The sequence below is a fragment of the Ambystoma mexicanum genome, chromosome 6q (assembly GCF_040938575.1).
Source record: "Ambystoma mexicanum isolate Mex_15411 chromosome 6q, UKY_AmexF1_1, whole genome shotgun sequence".
Classification (NCBI taxonomy): Eukaryota; Metazoa; Chordata; class Amphibia; order Caudata; family Ambystomatidae; genus Ambystoma; species Ambystoma mexicanum.
In genome coordinates, this window is record NC_090937.1 from 939,122,707 (window position 1) to 939,139,192 (window position 16,486).

The 16,486-nt window shown below is 47.6% G+C and overlaps 1 protein-coding gene across 2 annotated transcripts in view; it reads left to right on the forward strand.

Annotated features, from left to right (window-relative positions):
• The first annotated feature begins 2,443 nt into the window (after positions 1–2,443).
• The window catches only part of NEIL3 (nei like DNA glycosylase 3), a 216,534-nt gene continuing 202,491 nt past the window's right edge, over positions 2,444–16,486 (forward strand). For both annotated transcript variants that reach the window (XM_069631449.1, XM_069631450.1), the window contains exons 1-2: positions 2,444–2,550; positions 2,657–2,774. In XM_069631449.1, the coding sequence (XP_069487550.1) occupies positions 2,667–2,774 (108 nt within the window). In that variant the 5' untranslated portion in view covers positions 2,444–2,550; positions 2,657–2,666. The remainder of the gene's footprint in view (positions 2,551–2,656; positions 2,775–16,486) is intronic.

Sequence of the window (16,486 nt, forward strand, 5' to 3'; positions counted from 1 at the left end):
TGCCAAACTGAGACCATAAAAGAAAGACGAAGCGAACCAACACGCTCTCTTCATTCCTTTCCTGATAGCCTGTTGTTCTTGGGCTTCTTGAGACCCACACTGCCAGAGCCAGCTGCCTCGTAGGAGTCACCACCGTGGCCCGGTTCCGTGGGCCACGCCCCTTTTTCAGCCGTGCTCCGGGTGAGATGCTACTTCCCTTGCGTTGTCCAGCTGCTTTTAAAGTTTCACCCTTTTGCGGGCCCGGGTGCCAGGAAGACTGTCCGCCCCTTCCAGGGATGATTTCTGGTGTCCCCCTCACTCGGGATCCCTGCAGAGGGTTAGTCCCGCCCCTTTCCTTTGTCCAGGGGGCGAGCAGTGATGAGGCCACACCCCCCATTTCAGGCTGTGCTCCGGGCGAGAGGGGATGTCCATGAACGTTTTCTTCCAATATGTTTTTTTTCCACACGTCCAATTTAAGCACAATTTTCACCCTTGTGCGGCCCGGGGCTAGATGGGATGTGCTCAGCCCCCGTTCCGGGCGGATGCCACAGCTGTTCACCGCCGCGAGCCGATCAATTGGGCTCTGCCTCTCTTCTTTGTTGGAGTGGTCTGTGATGCTCTGGCCACGCCCCTTGCAGGCCGGACTTCCCTCGCTGCTCCCCAGCCACCGCAGGCCACAATTGGATTTTATTTACTGCGGCCCCTCGGGACCGGAAGAACAGCCAGCTTCCAGCTTCTACTTAGCGCACCACGGGCACCAGGCGGCCCGCACACAGACTTGTGCAGGGCCCTGAGCCATCCGCGCCTCTGCCACCACGCGGCCGCCTCTTTATCCACACGGCCATCACCGCAGGAAACTGGGCGCAACGGGCCTTTGGCCATAGCTCTCAACCATTTTTCTTGCAAAGGCGGGTGAAATCACCCGATTTTGTTTCTGGCGGGTGAGACGCCCATTGGAATGAATGGGCGTGCAGGAGGCATGGCGGGTGAGTCAGCCCTTTGCAAGGCGGGTGACACCCGCCAAAAGCGGGTGAGTTGAGAGCTATGCCTTTGGCACCCACACACACACCGGTGCACAGGGCCCTACCGTCCTCGTCGCCAAAGTGGTGCCCCGCCTCCAGTCACTGGGGCGGGCCACACCAGGTGTCGAGACCGTCCGACACAAGTCTGTGAGGGGCTGCGGGCACGCAGCTCGCCTACTGCAGGGGTCGCCCTGCCTCATCCAGATCACCAGACTGATGCTTCAGCTGGGGGCTCCCAGCACTCTGCAGCCTCTGCCTTGGGGTCACTCAGGCCGGGGCAGCACACACAGGCCACGATCACGTGGTATACCCAGTCTCACACACAGACACAAGTTGCTGCTTCCTGGGGCTCTGCTAATGCTAAACTGCCTTGGGCGTGCCAGCAGAGCCACTTTTATTGGAGAGGCGTCATGACGATGTCATGACGATCTCTCGTAGCAAACACTAGACCCCCACACATAATAGTGACATATGATATGATTGGTTATTTATAATGCGCTTAATACCCAGAGGTTTCCAAATGCAGACTCGGGGATCGAACCTGTGTTGCTCTGTGTCATCTTGCTTTGGTTAGCTCTTCGATCTCACATACAAGCAGGCCAGGGTTAGAGACAGCATCAATTTTTCCTTTTTTTATTTTATTAAAAATGGTGCTGCTGCACCGAAACATGCTGGCGCCAAAAGATACCAGCGCTGGACCGGTCGCACCTAACAGATCGTGCCAAAATGGGGTGTAGTGAAGCAGGGTCATCAGCACCAGTTTGTCCCCATTCATTTGGCTGGGGCACCTTTTCTTCAGATGTCATGTTCCCCCACCCCCAACATTTTCAGCAAAGTTACTCCACTGGTCATCAGTGGCGTGATAAGAGGCCATTAACATGTGTACAATGAAATACCAACCAGCTGTGACATGCTCTTAGGCCCTATCACACCACTGAGGGCGCACCTATTCAACACTATTCAGCGTGATTATCACTTTAAGAAAAGTTTTACTTGGTAACTTCATTTAATCCATGTTTTTTAGAGGTTCGAATACCTTGTTTTGAAGACGAACAGTGCAGATTGTTCTTAAGACTACTTTTTATACAGTTATGTATAGAAAGTATTAATTCTAAAGATCTCGTGTTGTTCTTCTTTTACTTTAAAAAACCCTGCAGTGTTAACCTTGATAACACGATATTCCAATTTCTCTACAAAAAATGTTTCCACAATTTAACCCACGTCGCTTGTGAGAGCCCCCATCGATGTCTCATCCCACTTAAATCTCTGGCACAACTATTGGCTTTGTCAATGCTTGTTATAATAGAGCAGTATTTGGGTACTAGAAACAACACTGTAATGTTGGACTGTAAGCGGGTAAATTGTATGTCCGCGAAGCCAATCCAGGTGCTTGACTTATTTTATTTCTTGAGTGCTGATGGCCCTGCCCCCTATGGGAGGAGCTGGGATCCAGCAGACCGCCACATTTCAAAACACTAAATGAGAGCCGCCTACAGTTGCAGCTTCAGTGTTGAGCGATCGGTAACCGAGGGCTGGGAAATCCCAGGAGGTACAGTTTCTGTGTCTCCCTCCTCGCTATTCACCCGACCTTCCCAATGCTAACCAACCTGCTCTGTCCCTACAGTATTAACGACCCTCTCTTTGTGTATTTCCAGGGACACAGCCATGGTGGAGGGTCCAGGCTGCACGCTTAACGGGGAGAAGATCCGGACGCGGGTGCAGAAGGGGCAGGCGGTGCGAGACGTCCGGGGAAGCGCGGTCTCTGCTCCTCCGGTAAGCTATCTTTACCCACCCTTGTTTTTTTTTTTTTTTTGCGGAGGGCGCGGGTGGTGGTTGGGCGTTCTTAGTTTGTTTGGCCCCTCCCCACGTTATGAAAAGACAGTCATTGAAAGAGAAGCATGTCCGGGCAACGCGCCTGTATTTCTCCCCCACAGCGTTACACAACTCGTCCGCTTTGTTTACAAGCTGAAATACCAAAACTCTGGGCCATTTTCAGCCATACGTTGCTGAAGTTAGTTTCTTATTTAACACCTTATTCGGCCAGGCGAGTTCTTGTATGTGCTGTGTGCACGAGCGTTCATGGTGTCTTCGTGGGAGTCCCCCAGGTTATATTATTCACTGCAGCAAGTAGCACATTGTGATATTGGGCAAGGCAATATACGTCACTGCTTTTTCCATTGTGCTTAATTTTACAGTGTATGCTTGCAGTGTATTACAAAACCATACAAAATAAATTCATGTTTGAAGAAGAACGGCAAGGAACCAGCATTGTAAGGCGCAGGGATTATTTATTTATTAAAAATGTATTACATTTGTTAAACGCACAGACCCTGGGGTATCACAGCGTTGTTACAGACAGCTTGAATACATGATTGCAGATACATAAAGGGACACTGGTACAAATAGTTACAACAAATACATACATGTATACATTATTTACAGTTATTGGTGTTGGTCTACCCTAAAGAGGCATGTAAGTGAGCCTACGATGGGTAGGTATTTCAGCTTGTGTGTGGTGCAGCCTTCTGATCTTACACAAGAAATTAAAGCAATCCTTGGAAATGCAGGGATTCATTGCGGTTGTGATTGTGGGCAAACAATATTGGCGTTGAGCACTTGTGTTCAATTAGTTGGAAAGAAAAAGCACTGGCCGATGGATGCCACAATTGCATATAGTAATCTTCATTACACCTATTCCCTGTAGCCATTTGGAAAGCTACTCTCGTTTGATGAGGTTATACAGTCAAAACTGGCAAAGCATTTGTACTGCAGAACCAGTCCACTTTGAGGGAGACTGACCCAGAAGGAACACACAATGCCTTCCAAGGTACATAAGCCTGGAAGTGTTTTTGTGCGGGGGAGTGGCATGCAGGTGACAGGTGTCATGGATGACAAGTATGACATGACAGAAAAGACAGTAATGACAGTAACAGTATTGAGGAGCCTGAAACTAGGATGTGAGGTGGAAAAACTTTGGCCACAAGCTTTATTTTAGTACCAGCCACGGTGCAAAAGAAAAACCAACCATAACATCATCATAAAGAGAATAACAATAATATATTTTGGGGACAGAGGGATCAGGTGAGCGGGGGGGGGGCCTACTCCCAATTAGGCCCCGCTCAAGGCTCATCCCCGCCGCCCTTCATATGAATGCTTGTGACATTTTTTGGACCCATCGTGTGAGCTTTGACTTGTTCATAATTTGCTTGTCTTTTGGAGCAGGTTCTGCCTGCTTTCGCTTGTCCTTTCCATGTGAGGTAGGGAGGTGTGTGCTTATGTGCCTTTTCATTGATGTCCAACGTGACCAGGTTTAGCACTTGCACCCTCGCCTGCTCACAGGGGGACTTTCACTGATCTTAATGGCTCTCTATCTGTTTTTCTCTGAAAAAACAACCCCCTTCTGTGATTCCTTGCACTTGATACTCCTCGGGGTGGGATCTTTGAGCCATTTGAGTTTTTTGGTCATGTGTTTTGTAGTTTCCATGGAGGCGTTTTAACCTTTTGGTTGTAGCCTTTGGAGATGAATTTGACATTTTCTACTCACATGATCCACTCGAGTCTTTGAAGCCCCCACGCTCTGTTGTCGGATGGGGTGGGTTCTAGGAGCGTTACTAGGGTCTTCCCAGCTCCTGATCCACATGTGCTATGAGACCCCTTCTGCGCTCTTGATTGGTTATTTTCCAGCGGGGCAGGGGCACGGTTCAAAAGCCTTACTAGGATTTTTCCCTGATCCGCTTCTGTTGTGGGACCCCCTCAGTGCTTGTGTTGTACTATTTCGCCGCTGGGGGTGGGTTCTAAGAGCCTTACCGGGAACTTCCCTAGCCCATGATCCGCTAGTGTTTGGCCCCCCCCTAGTGCGCTTGTCTTTGATAGTAAAATGCAAGGGGGATGGGTTCCAGAGCCTTGCTAGGAACCTATCCTGCTCCTGATCCACTTGGGGTAAGACCCCCCTGTGCATGCGTGGAGGTGGGTTCTTGGGGCTTACTAGTAGATTCTTTTGCTCAGGATCCTCACTCCATTTGTGTTTTGTAAGACCCCTAGAGCGCGACTTTGTATTGATTTTTATCTTGAGTGGGCTCCTGGAGCCTTACTAAGGATCCTTCCGGCTCGTGATCCACTTAAGTTTTGAATGAAGAAACCCCCGAAGGCGATTTTACTTGGTTAATTTCCCTCTAGGGAAGGTTCTTGGAGCCTAGCTGATTTACTCTCTGCTCCCGACCCACTCTTTTCCGGTCCTCTCTGAGGTTTAATTGCTCTGTTATCCTAGGCGGTGGCTTTTGTGCGCCTGGGTCTTACATGACTGTATATTTTTAAAGAGAAATTAACTTAACAACCCCTGGTGTGTTTTAAAGCCCTTCCTGGCGTTGAGTTTTTTGTTTTTAGCGAGGCGTTTTAGCCTCCTCTTGTGTTTGTGTACGTTCTAGGCTGTCTACCTGGCCCCCGCTAGTGTGTTTTTGTTTTTGGTGCAGCTATTTGGAGTGTTGGAGGGAGGTATTTTTTCTTCTTGCAGCCGACCTTGCTGCTGTCGCCGTCAGATCAGGGGCTACCTTGCCCCTGCAAGATAAAGGCATAATTTTGCCTGGGGGCAAGGCTGCCCCTCTTTGAACTTCAAAGGTCCCCGCTCCGCATCCGCCTGGATGGGAAGGGGGACCTTTGATGCGAGGTGACAGAGGGCAGGGACTACCTGTTGTCACCCGCCCCCTTCACCTCGCTTTCCTGTGGTGGCATCCAGCAGTCTGGATCCCCTTTGTCTTGGGGACCCAGCTGCTCGGCCCCACCATGTGCATGCTAAGCAGGTGCTGCCCCACCGGACTTGGCACAAACCTCCCACCTCCCAGCTTATGGCCTCGGGCCTCATATCCGCGATGGCCCGGGTGTATAAACCTGGAAGTGTTTTTGTGTGGGGGAGTGGCATGCAGGGGACAGGTGTCATAGATGACAAGTATGACATGACAGAAAAGACCGTTTTTTTTAATATGCGAAATTTTGAGCGAATACTGAGTGAAGCAAAGGTCACCTGCTAGGGATTAGGGCCGTTACCTGGAAAGCCTGCTCCAGAACGCATGGCATAAATCTATTAGTAACCAGATCATTTTTATGATATTGCTTTTGATGACTAGGCACTCGCGGCTATGCACGCATCCATCAAAAGGAAGATGAGTCGACGCAAGACGAGCTCTCCATGGCAAGCTCTTGTGTACCCCCTCAAATGCAGAATTTACTATGGGACCCGGAGACCTAGCTTTGAGGCACACCCGCTCCATGTTTGGAGTTATTGGTGCCCACAGGACAAAGCTGGCTGTGAGAGTGGCAGTCCCGGTAGAAGGAACAGAGCTGTGCAGGGTCAGAGCCCAGTCAACAATCCAGTGACAGTGTGGTCTCGGGCCCGCACTGGGATGAGGACTCCGCTTTGACCGGCAATCGAGGGGGTTGCCACTGCAGACTGAGAAAGGCAGAGCAAAGTGCTCTTTTCAAAGGAGCTGAGGTGGGTGCGAGGCCCTGTCGGAGATCATCAGAGGAGCGCAAGGGTTGCGGGTACAGCGAGGCAGCAGGAGAAGCAAGCCACATTCTAGGACCGGTACTGTGTCTGGGGAGCAAAGTCTGTGAAGTGAGCCTCAGGCGGCGAAGGCAAGCACCGCAAGTGGAAGCTGCTGGGCTACCTGAGTAAATCTCTGTGGGGTTTTTTTTAAGGAGGGGAGAAAGAGTATATAATAGCGAGATGCTCTCACTGCAACACGGGTGAGTACACCCGTCTAGGAGGAGGCGTGATCCCGAATCCTTGGACTAGGGGAATTGCAGAGTACATCATCCCCCATATTGCCATACCGTGCCTGAGCCCGCCCTATTTCTTACGCTTTCGGAGGGACCCGTCCTTCAAAGGGGCTCAGAGGGGCACAGTGGTTGTCCTTGATCATAGTCCCAGAAGAGTTTGTCCCTGGGATTTGGTGTGCCTTGCGGGGGGGGGGTACTGTTTGGTGATGCCTAGGACCCTGAAGCCAGTAACGTACCCCGTGGTAAAGGGGAGTGCGTGGTGTGGCAGAGAATACTGGCGGTGAGAGACAGTGGTGTATTGCATTCCCCTCTGATGACCTGTAGAGCGTCTTTGCAGAAATACCACTCCAGAAAGCTCCAGACACCCCCCCTCTGATACCAGAAAGTGCCCCAGTGGCGTGCATGACACACGTTCCAGCGTCTACGAAAAAGGACATAGCTGCACTCCTCGCAGAGATCAGGAGCATAAGGGCTGATATTGGACAACAACTAGACAAACTTGATTGCAGGTTTGTTGAAATGGACGACAGGATCCAAGGGTTGGAGTCCATCAGTCGTCACTCGATATGGAAACCTAGATCGATATGTGGCTCTCGGAGAGAAGCTGAAATTACCCTCAAAATTGATGATTTTGAGAACCGAGAGCAGCGAAATTACCTTTTTGTTTTTTGTCTTTCCTGAAAGAGGAGGAGAGAGATATTTAAGAAGGCCGTCATCTTAGTTGTTAAAAACCTTGTTTGGAATGGACTCCACAGATGAACCCATGATTGACAGGGCACATCGAGGGGGAGGGAGCTCCATGGGCCCCAGATCAATCCTGGCCCAATTTCATTATTACCCTGAGACGGCCAAGATCCTCAACGCGGCAATGAGAGGGGGCCTAATTGGATACAGCGACACTCAGATCACTATATTTCAGGACCTCTCTACCTTTACGCCTTCCTGAAGATGGTTGTGTCCTCCTTTCGCTTTGTGGCTTAAAGAAAAGAGAGTGAAATTTGGCTGGAGGTACCTGTTCTCAATTTCATTTTGAATATGGAAGCAACAAGTATAAACTGGTAACGGAAGATGACATACAAATGGTGAAGAAAAGTGAACTATTTGGAATCCAGGAGCAACCTGGTCAAGGTTCTGATGATGTCAACAGGGACACCATGAGGAAAGATAAAAACGGGCGACAGAACATGGGTCCTGAGTTAAAAAACCTCAATACTCTTCCCGCCCCAGTCGCCACAGGGCATAAGTGACTTAGTTGAACTCCTGCGATGCAGGGTGCGGTAATGCTTTAGCACTCCTTGTTTTGCATTTTGTTATCAGTATGGTGGGTCTCAGGTTGGCTCCTACATATTGGGGTGGAGATGTTCATGTGTACGGGCTCTGCGGGATTGGAGTGGTGGGATGGGGGCTCAGAAGAGGTTGCATTTTGAAATGTTGGGTCTGCTGTTTCTGGGACCACTGATGGTCCGGTCTTTTGCAGTAGATTTTGTTTATTGTGTAACTTAGTTTAAAATCAAACTTTACAGACATGTAATTAACAAGAAACACAGAATAGAACATAATTAAAACAGTTAAAGAAATGTCATAATGGGACGAAAGCAGCTTCACTAAATTCAACACATTAATCAGCAATTTATCATTTGGATTAATTAGCAAATTCCTCCACGTCACCCCAAGCTAAAAGCGGGCAAATGATAAAATAACATTTAAAAGTCTCTTCATGTTCAGCACTTAAAACCAAACAATCCATAATTAGTTAGGCATCTTTAACTTAAGCCCAATAAGTCGTTTCGGGACAATCATCTGTTGATAGAGTTTTAAGACAGGAGTCATTGAAAAGCAACCATGTTTTCTATCTAGTGCGCAAAGCTGAGCTGCTGCGGCAATAGAACCTAATCTTAATTTGTTCGCCACCTGTAGCCTTGAACGGTTGCAATTAATAGTAACTCCCAGATATTTGAAGTCTGACACCGTCTGTAGCCCTTCACCATCAATATGCCGTACAAAATTTGCTCTACCTGACAGTCCTTTTTACGGTTGAAGATCAGAGTCTTTGATTTCAGAACACTGTTCTCCAGGTCCAAGTACCTAGTTATGTGCCCGTACAAGAGACTTCTGCAGTCTGGTCAATTAACACAAGGTCCTCTGCGTAAAGAAGAAATTGAATTTTGACATGACCCAGCCTCTGGGATTAATTCCTAGGCCTTCGAATGCAGAGCGAATTCCCAAAATATACAAATTAAAAATGAAAGGTGCAAGGATGCAGCCTTGTCGTAAACCGCGGTCAAGCGAGATAAACTCTGAATAAGCACCTCGCTTATCCAGCCTGACCTTAATCCTCAAATCTTTGTGTAAACATTACAATCAAGGCCTCTGGGCAGCCCCACAGCCTAAGCATGTCCCATAATTTGTTACGATCCACGCAATCAAAAGCTTTGGCTATGTCAAGGAAAACAAGATTAATAGTTAATTGGAAGGCCTGGTCTTTCAAAAGCTGGAGAATCAAACAATTTAGGGCCGTACTCGTACCCTTGCAAAAGCTGGACTGATTACAATCCAACTTATTCGCAAGTGTCGCCCATCACTCCAAAGCGTGCAAAAGGAGTGGCGAAAAGATTTTATACAATGCGTCCAAAAGAGAAATGGGGCGATAATTTCCCGTTTTTTTTTTAAAGTACTTTTTATATATTACAACACATGTTCTGGACTTTACTGATACCACTCCTCTTGCACCCAGGGTCCTCCACCCTCGTTATGATCTATAATTTATCCCTCCCTGTACCTCGCAGTACAAAAGGATGTATTTATTTGAAGAGGTGAAACAGTTGTGCATGCTTAGATCTTTAATGGTCAGTGGTTTATGGCTGGGATTGGGGTCGTTCTTTATCTTAGAATGCAGCAGTGTGGGGGATCAGGTGAGTGGTGTGGGCCATGGCTCTGGGTAGGCTTGGTGGGGGTTAGAGGCCTGCTGGCAACTTAGCTGTGGTGAATGGGTACTGTGAGGAGCTTGCCGTTGTCTCACGGTCTGTCCGGACACGTTCCTCCGAATGTTACCATGTAATTGCAACAGTGAAGGCACAAGAAGAAGCTTTCTGTGAGAACTGGCCATGCAGGCACGTCCTGTATTTACTGCTCTGGACCTGTTCAAGGTTTTCCATTGAGCTAAAAGTTGTACCGCAATGCTATGCAAACTGTGCGCCTGTCATAACTACAAAATGGCGTTCGTGTTCTATCCACTCTATAGGTCTATGCATCTTATTATTTCTGTTCCATGATGGTCATGCCGAGTTTCTTAGCACAGGTCTTCTCTCCCCTCTTATAAACTACACTACCTCATACGGAATTTGCCTTACCTTAATGTGTTTAGCGGGGTGTGATAGACTAATTTGCATCCCAACACTACTCGGGTTTGAAAATAAACCTAGATAAGTCCTGTATAATGCTAATAAGGGATGGTCTATCCACTCTAGAAGCATGGGAAAGAGTATAAAATACCTGGCAGTAAAATTGACTACGGACCGAACAGCGCTAGTTACAGCGAACTACGACCCTTTGACAAAAAAAACTAAGGCAGATCTCAAACGCTGGGAGCTACTAGTACTATCCTGGTATGGTCATAGGACCTCAATAAAGATGAATGTACTCCCCAGTCTTCTTCATTTATTCACTGCACTCTCCAATGACTCTCCCTGAAATGTATTTTAGTGACTTAAACAGCATACTGAGTCCATTTATCCGGCAGATTAAGAACAGAGGGTGAAAAAGCCCCCCTCACGCTTCCAAGAGACCTGAGGGGATTTGGCGTGCCCAATTTCTATTTGTATTTCAAAGCCTCCCAACCGTGGGATATGTTGGAGCACATGAGGGAGGATATGAGGACCCAATGGTATTATCTTGAGGATATAGAAACTCATCCACTGATAGTAAGAGATCTCATTTGGGCCCCATTGAAAGCAGTTCCACGAGGCTTGGGGAGCACTCCACACTAGGTGGCATTTGGGCTTATTGGGAAAATATTAATGAGAATAGGATGTTATCCTTGTGGACCTCTCCGGTGTCATCGTTTTGGGGACCTCATCTGTCCCACCAAGGGTTGAGGTACTCCCAACAATGGTCTGACATGTCTTGAAAGGGTGGACAGCTGTTTTTGGTAGGAACATTTCTGGAATTTGAAGAGATAAAGGAAACCCTGGGCAGGTAGACAATTACCATTTTTGATTAGCTTCGGATCAAGGGGATATTCACAGACCAGAAATCTTATTATTCCGTGTCTACAGACCTGGCCCTGTTTGAGAAGGCACCCGATTCCTCGGTTTCTCAGAAGGGTATTTTGTCAAGAATATACAAAGTCCTTGTGACAACGAGCATGACCGGGAGACAGACATTTAAGAGACTTTGGTTTGACCTTTGCGGAGGGGATATATTGTAATCTATTGAAATCTGTTTAGCTCCATGATGAAACATAGCTATAAAGTGCTATAGGGTTGCCAATGAGACCCCTTGAGGATCTCAAAAATGTATCTGGGTACCTCCCCACACTGCCCGAGAGGATATGGGCAAGTGGGCTCACTATGTGGTTGCGGTGCCCCAAGATAAGCATTTTTTGGGATGAACTTCGGAGATGGATTAGAGAAATCCACAGGGGTACAGCTTAGTTTGGACCCTCTCCCGATGACCCTCCGTATCCCGGCAAGGGAAAGTGAGGAATATAGATTTCCCAGGATGTGGGTGGCAATGATGAGAACTGGGAGACTGGCAATAGCCCAAAATTGGAAGTCTGGAAGGATGCTAATGGAAAAGAGTGGCAGATGAAGTTACCAGACATCATGGTTATGGAAAAGTTGACAGCAGTGGTTAATGACTATTTGGGGTCCTTCCGAGAGAAATGGGAGCCTTTGCTAAACTAATGGGATAAAGATTGTCATGATCCTTCGCTTATAAGTAATTGATAGTTGGCAGCGGAGGAAACCTGAAGTGGGGGCAGCGTATCGATGATGTTTGCTATGGTTTCTTACTGACATCCCTGGGCCTCTGTAAGTTGCTGTCTGTGACAATGCTTGATCCAGAATCATTTGGAAAGTTATGGGGGTGGAGGGAGGGAAACCAATTTCTTGGAGATTTGTATTGCAATGTTGGTGGTTGTGTTTATATAAATGCAAATAAAAAAAACAAAAAAAAAGTAATTGTCTTTCCTATCTAAATGGCAATTTGACAGTTATCTGGAACAGACATCCCAAAGAAGTTAACTGAAATCCAGCGCTTCAATAAGCCCAATGGGGAAACTAGTGTAGACATAGAAAATAAGGAGAATCCAAGGGTAAGATGTGAACCTAATGGGAGCTTTCCTCTGGATTCTCCCACTAAGTGGAACTCGGATGAAGGTAACACCTGATAGCAAAGGCATAGTGCTCAGAGGTAGACACAGACACAAGGATACAAGTTTCGAAAACCTTTATAAAGATGGGGTTTGAAAAATGCTTAACTTGCCCTACTTCTAAATGAGAGTAGTCTTGGCCATTAAAATAAAGAAGAAAGAATAGTCTAAAAGTCTATCAAAATTAAATGATCGGTCTGTGTGAAACCTACTTGCCCTCATGTTCTAATTTAACAATGTGTAGGGTATTGGATAAAATACCAATATCCGGATGGTCATGGAGTTTCTTCTCAACTCCCTTGGCCAAGCTTAAGTCACTCGGGATCTCCAAAAGTTCAGTTTGTTCCAAACCGTTCACAAAAAGGCAGTTCAATAGTTTTCTTATTCTGCATAGTTCATGTGGTTCTTTCAGGCTTCCCTCACCTGATTCAATGCTCTCTAGTATAACACAGTTCTACTTAACAATGTTCCGGGTGGAGCTTTCTGGCTTTCCTCGCCGGAGTTTAGTACTTTCAACTCTTTTGTATTTTACATTGCATCATCTTGATACACGGGTTCCATTTGCGATTTATGTCGAAGACTTTTCCCATGTCTGACCACTCTGACACTGTTGCATTCTGGTTATCGCATTCCTTATACTCTGTTAGTCTTTCCCTAAATGTGCTTTTGCCTACACGTGCCTTCTAGCACCACAACAGGTTCTCTTTCATTGTCTCCTTCCCAAACATACCCCTTGGCACCCACTTTCTTGTCAATTCATTTAATCACTCGGTTCCATTTCATCAGATTCCCATTAGGATCTTGCTTCACTCCATACTCTTCCGTAGCCTTTACCCTCGGGTTTCACTTCAATTAACTTTATTCAACTTGCTTTTAACCTCTGCAATACTTTGTTTAACTCTCGCTGTTTACAGAGAATTTCGACAATGGTATTCCACAGGACCACTCTGTTACTTTGTTTCATCAGAGTTCAAAACAAACGATGCTTTTTTTCAACACGTCTCGCTTCTTACCTATAAGCTTGCTTGCTGTCAGGGTGTCTCCAATCTTGTCTGGCGCAGAGGCAGAACTAACACCTGCCTCCCCGTGAGGTCTTGGCACCTGGACCCGACGGGAAACACAGGTTACCGCAACCCGCCGGGGAAAGAGGGTTAGGATACGTAGAGTGGATGGGTAAGGGGTTGTAGGATCACCGGGGAGAGGATTAGGGTGAAGTTATGGATGGGAAGGGGGGAGATTAGGGAAAGCTGCTCCTCAGCTCCTGCCGCCCCATCCACTGGTTATTCTTATGGTGAGTTCTCTGCCCACTTATGCTATGCTCATTTACTCTGTTGACCAGTAGTTGGGGGGGCCTTTGTTGTGGAGCCTGAAACCACTACAAGAGCTTTTGCTTGGAGCTCTCAACCACGATATGCTGCACCAAAAACAGCATTGGCATGAGCCTTATTTTTTCCCCCACTGCATTTGCTTCATGCAGTTTTAAAGACTTGTGCTAACGTGCAGTATTACACAACATCCTTTGTCATTACATAGCACCTTGTGACATTACAGAGCACATTAGCAAAGACCAGAAATGTACTTAGTTGCAGATCGTAGTCTTGTTCTCCTTTTAACAAGACACAGGATTTTCCCAAGTGTTCCGTAGTGGGGTCTGCTGGAAAATACCAAAAGAACAGTAAGCGTGTGCTGGGTCTGACTATACGTTCTTAAACTATGTTTGTACCCCCAGAACAATGGGCCATCATGACCCGCTAGTGTGCTTGAGTCGGGTTGTCTTCACCCGTGGCACCGCACCCGCGCCTCCTGCCCTGCCCCGCTGGAGGATCAGAATTGTACGATCCAGGTTGCCTCATCCGGAATGTAGCTACCCCTATATATGCACTCTGCATGCGGGTTAATGTTCATTCATGCGTTGCGGACTGCGCCGCCAAAATATGTCTGCCAGATCCGCGACCTCAATCGCTTTGTTAGTCTTTCTCTCCGCACACAATATTAGTCAAGTAGCACTTATCTGCAAGCTGGTGCGGGGCCTGTGATGAGTTCAGGCGGGCGGAGTGCCCCGCGTAGGCTGGCCCTGGGTGGAGCGCTGGGAAACACGTCCGATCTCCTCGGAAGCCGGAATAGCAAGCGGAGAAGCATGGGCGCGGTTCGCGCAGTTCGTTGGGCGCGGCTCGCGTGTGGTTCTTCTTCTCCCGGCAGGCTTGTGAAGCACACGGCCTGCTGGGAAATGTAGTCTCTTAAGGATTCTGAGTCCCTGCATATTTTGCCTGCAACATGGATGGAAAATCCTGCTTATATACTGCATATAAGGTTTAGCCAAGGGGTTCACAGGGTTTTGATGACTCTGGTACACTTGTTTTCTACAAATAGTGCTGCCAACCTGCCCAGCCCTGACACTTGCAACTTGGTAATCATTTGCGTTGTTACAAACCAAGCTCTCTCATCACTTTGAACTCACCGGCTGTACTTTAACAACGTTTCCTTGATGATTCTTTTATCCAAGGTCAGGGTCTCTCCCCTCCTGCCCCTCAAACCTTCCTGGGTGACTTCACTTTCCCTGGGAAACCAGCAATCTCTTGGCACAACCTTTTTGGAGAGATTAACCAGCTTCTCAGCTTCTTTTGACGAACCCTTTTTGCTTCTGGGAGACTCTGCTCCCTCATCACACTTTCTCCTGCTTCAATCTGCAGCCTTGTAGTGTCTCAACATCCCGTTCTCTCAAGCCTGGTTCTCACTAGCCTCTGCTCAGCTGCTTTCCATCTCGCCTGCTCTCCTTCTCGAATTTGCCTTTGCCTTTCTGGCTTTCCGTGCTCTTTGTGAATCTGGGATCCACATTTTGTAGTTGGTTCATTTCTCAATTTTATTCAGGTGGTTGTGATCGTAGCCAAGGGCCTGACTTCACCTATTCTCATTAGAGGGACATTCATAGAAAGAGAAGAGTCCTTTTGAGTGTAGGTGTTACGCCGTAATGTTATTAAGTCGGTCGAAGCATTGAGGGCTCTGGGGAAACCAGGTATCTGGCTGACAGTAGACTGAGGGAATGTCGAGTAGGGAGTTATTTGAAAGGGGGAGGGGTGTACTATGTCTCTCCTCAGGTAATCCCTCCCCAATCCCAACGGACCCTACACCTAGGTGATCCTCGCATGACTAGTCTGCCCCCAGGGTCGGGATCCAAAAGCGATGGCCCTGCACTGGCCACCTGTTTGGAAGATTCCCTGGGAGTGGGAAGGGGGGAAAACCCTTAGGTTCTTCACACCCCCCCCCCACACAGACCCCAAAAACCCTAATGGGCGATCTTTGAATCCACGCATTCTAAAGCCATACAGCCAGTGGGAAGCCCTTCAGTGGGATTTTAAGACCCAGGAGTTAGAATCCTGGGTCTAGAACCTGAGGAAAATATCCAAGATGTGGGCACGTTATGCTTCAAATGAGCTGTACGGCCATGGAAATACCATACTTCTTTATAGGAATGACCAACTCAACTTGCACACAAACCTATTTAGGAAAGCTGAAGAGTTGGACAACCTTCCCAACACAACTGATATGTGAAAGGGGGGGGGGGGAGAAACTCTTATCACCGCTAACCAGCCAACGGAGGGAACCAAGGCCATTCTGCGAATAACACTTCAATAGTACTATGACATGGCCTACCCCAAAAAAAGGGGAAAGGTATAACCTAGTTGGCAGAACTGACTTCTTCCATGCTGGTGCATCCAGGTCCTGCCTCCCCCTGCCCCCAAGGTCCAAAGGTCAACTGGTGTGGAACATTGGGACAATACCCAGAAATAGGGCAACCTACTCTGACCTCCATTTTCACAAACATGGGCATCTTCATCCCATACTATCTTTCATAGTGAAGTGAAAGTCGTACTGTAGGGATCAGTACACAATTTGTATTTAACGGACATTCTATGCCTTGAAACCAAAAATAATCATTGATTGGGTACCCTCCACCATTGCCAGGAGTACCAGGATTCTAGATCCAGTACCCCCTTGTTGGTTTGAGAAAGGCAAAGCCAACCGGTTATTGTAGAACCGAGCGTTGATGGGCATTTGAAATAACTGCCTTGTACCCACGCAATTCATGTTTGACCCTTTGTCTTGGGTCTACTGACTCCTCAACCCCTGTTACCCTACGTTTACCCCTATTCCATGGCAAGTAAGGTATCTCAGTGTGTTCAAGAGACGCCTGCTTATCCAGGGCAAGATCTAAGAAGCTAGATCTGAGGCCTTTCACATTGTAAATCCCTGTGGTGCCAAGATCCTCTGACCAAGGTCTTTTGCCAGCTGCCTCCCCTCTCTGCCATATAGAAAATCATTATTTAGCATTCGTTGCTTTCGC